At 32.6% G+C, this 4,987-nt stretch overlaps 1 protein-coding gene across 2 annotated transcripts; it reads left to right on the top strand.

Moving 5' to 3' along the window:
* Positions 1-4,271, top strand: LOC123882839 (glycerophosphodiester phosphodiesterase GDPDL7-like). 2 transcript variants are annotated; one of them, XM_045931474.1, is made up of 10 exons: positions 1-145; positions 520-662; positions 768-1,049; positions 1,151-1,263; positions 1,362-1,854; positions 2,131-2,166; positions 2,274-2,555; positions 2,649-2,785; positions 3,162-3,645; positions 3,878-4,271. In XM_045931474.1, exons 2-10 carry the CDS (start codon positions 524-526, stop codon positions 4,174-4,176), a joined length of 2,265 nt encoding a protein of 754 aa, XP_045787430.1. In that variant the 5' UTR covers positions 1-145; positions 520-523; the 3' UTR covers positions 4,177-4,271. The 2 variants fall into 2 exon arrangements, with proteins under 2 accessions (XP_045787430.1, XP_045787429.1); XM_045931473.1 differs by having other exon boundaries at positions 510-662; positions 3,878-4,256.
* The last annotated feature ends 716 nt before the right edge of the window (positions 4,272-4,987 follow it).

The raw sequence follows: 4,987 nt of genomic DNA, 5'->3' as shown, positions 1-4,987 counted from the left end.
TATCGATTCATACGGAAAAATGTGTGGAAATTAAATAACAAAAGATCTCATTTTGGTATCAATATTCTTACTCACCAATTACAATCACTCTACTTTACTATCACCAGATTCCCTTGAGGTTGAGGGTTTTCATGTGGATTTTCTGGTATGCAAGAATATAATTTATTGTTTTATGACTTTTTTTATTTATAGTTTTATGTGTTATTGTTATTATGGTGTTAAGTAATTTACAACTAATGTCATGTTTTACACTCAAGAGATGATTTTAGTATATCGATGTAAAAAAATGATTTATTGTTCAAATATTTATTATTTGGTTTTTCGGATTTTCTTTGATACAAGCATACTTAATAAACATATAGAATTAATGAAAAACAAATTGTTGGTATCTATCCTGAAGGAAAATAATATTAAGAAATTCAATGCCAAAAAAAAAGTTTATTATCATGTTGTTTGAATTCCAGATTTTGTTTATTTTTCACTAATAAATAATAACTTTAAATTTGAAGTATATGACAGAAAAATGAACAAGATGTTGAGAAGCTTGTTTCTTGTTCTTTTGTTGATCCATGCAACATTAGCCACCCAGAAACTATCACTTTCAAGTTTATCTACATCATCTCGAATTTCGTCTCCTACGAAAATATGGTCAACATTAAGTGGTTGGTAATAATGAAACATTTATTGCAGAGAAGTTGGTTAACCCCTTAAATGAATCTCAATTATCTGCAATAACAACATACATTTGTTTCTAACATTTATTATAGGCAGCAAGCCAGTTGTTGTAGCTCGTGGAGGATTCACCGGTCTATTCCCAGAAGGCAGTACAGAAGCAATTGGCATATCAAAGGAGATTAGCATTTTTCTTTGCAATCTTCAATTTACAAAAGATGCTGGTGCCTTTTGCGTGACAGGAATAAAACTTGACAATGCAACAAATATAGCAACATTTGATCCTAAATTGAAAACCTACAAAATTAATGGGAAGGATGTGCAAGGACACTTTATGGTGGATTACACAGGTGCTCAGATTGACCACAATGTGACAAGTGAGTCTTCAACTGGGGTATTTTTTCTACTGTATAGTATGTGTTTTGTTGTAAATTTTTTAGTGTATAGAGTTGATGTTTGTTCTTTTTCTATGTTTTAGTGAATCAGGCAATCTTTTCTCGTCCTAGTTTCTACGATGGCATGTCTCCGGTACTTAATGTTGATGGTTTACTAAGTGGCAAATCTCCACCAAGGCTTTGGTTGAATGTTCAGGTTTTCTCCCTCTCTATCTAATGACATGATCAATAACAACAAACATTCATAATCATTTTAACAGTGTTGTTAAGTTGAAATTGATTGTTGTATTGCAGTATGAAGCGTTTTATAATGAACACGGAGTAAAGTTAGTTGATATTGTTCTAGAAATGTTGAGACTTTATAAGATAGACTTTGTTTCATCTCCAGAGATTGGTTTCTTAAGAAGCATCAATGGGAAAGCAAAGAATACAAAGGTTATCCTTCAATTTCTTAGCGCCAATGATCATGAACCAACAACAAAGCAACCATATGGCTCCATTGTGAAGGATCTTGCAGCAATCAAATCATATGCATTAGGCATAATGGTGCCAAAAGAATACATATGTCCAATTAAACCAGACAAATACATGGGAACTCCCACAACACTTGTATATGATGCACACAAACAAGGACTGGAAGTTTATGCTTCTGGTTTTGCTAATGATTTATTTTCAAGTTATAGTTATAACTATGATCCTACAGCCGAGTACCTACAATTTATAGAGAAAGGGGAAATTGTTGATGGTCTTGTTACTGATTTCCCTTCGACAGCATCAAATTCTATAGGTGAGTTGACAAACTTCTTCCTTTCACCTTTCTTAATATATAATATTTTCATTCACAACTAATGTTTTAAATTTCGTCAAATATGGTCACGACGATGACTTTGTATAGGTCTCCAAAGCTTTTATATTGCTTGCGGCTACATCGGTTGCAGAGATCTTAAAATCCTAACAAATTTAAAACTATATATATATGCTCACTCACAACACTACATTTCAAAATAAGATATTTGGGCTTCGAAACTTAGTGTTAATTCTCACAAATTTCTTGCTTTTTCAGCATGTTTTGCACAGAACAATACCCTACCAAAAAAAGGTAATATTATTATTCTTGAATAAATCTATGTCAAAGAAACTTTTAACAAGATGTGACAAAGCATGAAAATATGAAGCTATATATAACCTATGCATTTATTTTTACAGAAACAGTGTTTATCATTAGCAATAATGGAGCAAGTGGGGTTTATCCAGGTTCCACTGATCTTGCTTATCAAAAAGCAATAGATGATGGAGTTGATATTATAGATTGCTCTGTTCAAATGACAAAAGATGGAATTTTATTCTGCTTAAATACTGTAGACCTAATGGCAGATACAACTGCTATGACAAAATTCATGTCGCGAACTTCCAATATTCCAGAAATTCAACCAAAAACTGGAATTTTCTCCTTTGATCTAACATGGAATGAGATTCAAACCTTGCAACGTAACACTTTCATTTGATTCCTATAATTCATAAATAGATCTAGCCTTTAACATTCGAACAGTAAACTTAAGGTATTTTTGTTTCTTGCTTCAGCTCAAATTGCTAGCCCTCTTGGCATGGACTTCCAAAGAAATCCAGCAGACAAAAATAGTGGTAAATTTGTTACGCTCTCTGAATTTTTGGAGTTGGCTAAAGCTAAGGCAGTAACTGGCATTTTAATAAATATAGAGGTAATCATTATGTTTTCCAAGCACACTACTCTCTTCGGAATATATAACACAAAATTTACTTTTTAGATTCATTAAGAATCTAATGTATCTGATCCATAATATGGTCTAGATACATAAACTTTTTCTTATATATAGGACCGGAGGGAGTATTATAAAAGATTGACCTAAATATCTTTTTCGCTTGTCCTCGAAACATTAAACTACTTATTGTTGAACTAAAATCATTATGAACCACATGAGCTAAAAATATTATAGGCACAGAAATAAATAAAAAAAGGTTCAAAAACAAAATATTTATATTTCAGGGACTAAGATCAACAAAAATATAAGCTAAAAGTTTATGCTACTGCTAACTAACTCTTTAATTGCCTTACAGAATGCTGCATACCTTGCATCGAAGAAAGGCCTTGACATTGTTGCTGCTATAAGCACTGCCTTAAGCAATGCAACTTTTGACAAGCAAGCCACACAACAAGTTCTGATTCAATCCGATGATAGCTCAGTGTTATCAAAGTATAAAGACATTCCATCTTACAAAAGAGTGTTTTTAGTTGAAGATAAAATAGGAGATGTGCCTAAGCAAACTGTGGATGAAATTAAGAAGTATGCAGAAATAGTAAATCTTCCAAAATCATCGATTGTTAAAGTATCTGGTTCATTATTAACTGGAATGACTAAAGTAGTTAAAGAGTTGAAAGATGCAAATCTCACAGTATTTGTTCATACTCTTAGAAATGAGTTCATTTCTTTGGCTTTTGATTACTGGTCAGACCCTAATGTGGAGATTGCTACTTACATCCATTCTGTTAAGGTTGATGGAATAGTCACAGATTTTCCAGCCACTACAAGTAGATATCTTAGTAAGTAATACAAACTCTTCACTCATAATGCATGAGACAAAAACTGTTGAGTGAATCTCAAAAGTAACTTTAAAATTGTAATATCAATGATCATTTCAAAATTATGTTGTTAATTATGAGAACTAAATTGATGTCTACAATACATTTAAGAGATTAAATTGATTATATATTCATTTTCTTACTAACCAAAATTTAATGTAGTTGGTTGATTTTGTTCAATATATGCATGCAGGAAGCCAATGTAGTGATCCTAACAATGTGGCAACCATCTTACCTGCTCAGGCTTGTGAACTACAAAGTACTATTCCACCAACATTACTACCACCATCAGAAGCACCACTTCCCCCTCTTAAGGTTGAAAACGTGGTTGACCCACCTCTTCCTGCAGTGATTACTGTTAATGCTCCTCCGTCGTCTACAATTGCACCACCACTACCTTCGGGAGCTTGGAAAAATGTTGTTAATCATGGTTTCTCCCTAGTTGTAATCATTGTAGTTGTCACTACTACTACTACTAGTCTTACTCTGTGAGTGACAATATATATATATCTTATTTGATACATGTGATTAAATCGTTCTTTGTATCATACATAGTATGCATTTTTTTACTATATTTTGGGTGCAAATTATCGTTCTTTGAATTCAAATACGACTAATTTCTGTCGATTTTTTTTTTGCTTCCAGCCTGCTGCCACCATTAGTGGAGCATTCCATCCCATCCACCATTAGTGCCTCAAACCTGAGAACTTACTTAAGCGATTAAAATTATCTAGGTCAAAGAAATGTTAGTATATAGAATGAATTTGATATTAATTAGTTCACACAATTATTCCCATGAACATAGTAACTCTCCAATTTTTAAACAAAGCTAACGCATTTTTATATTTTTTAACGAACTAACACTTATGATAAAATATTAATAATCGTCCGTCCTTTGAAGACCAACTAATATAAAAAGACCAACTAATATATTACACTTAACTTACATTCCAAAATTAAATATAAATTCACTTCAACCTTGTCCTCAAGGTTCGAAAATTTCTCATCTCACTACCCACTTTCTCACCACATCCCTGGAAATTCCATTTTTGCCCTTGGTCAAAAAATTCGGAACGCGTTTTCCGAATTTTTTTAGTTCAAATTTGGAAAAAATTCGGAAAACACATTCCGAATTTTCTTTTAAAGGCAAAAAAAATTCGGAAAACGCGTTTCGAATTTTTTGACCAAGGGCAAAAATGAAATTTCCAGGGGTGTGGTGAGAAAGTGGGTAGGTGGGATGAGAAGTTTTCTCAAGGTTTAGGTATAAGTCAGAAGATTTTCAAGCCGACCAAGTGTGGAGCAA

Source organism: Trifolium pratense, linkage group LG5, assembly GCF_020283565.1.
Source record: "Trifolium pratense cultivar HEN17-A07 linkage group LG5, ARS_RC_1.1, whole genome shotgun sequence".
Classification (NCBI taxonomy): Eukaryota; Viridiplantae; Streptophyta; class Magnoliopsida; order Fabales; family Fabaceae; genus Trifolium; species Trifolium pratense.
This window is presented reverse-complemented; position numbering and strand designations above follow the sequence as displayed.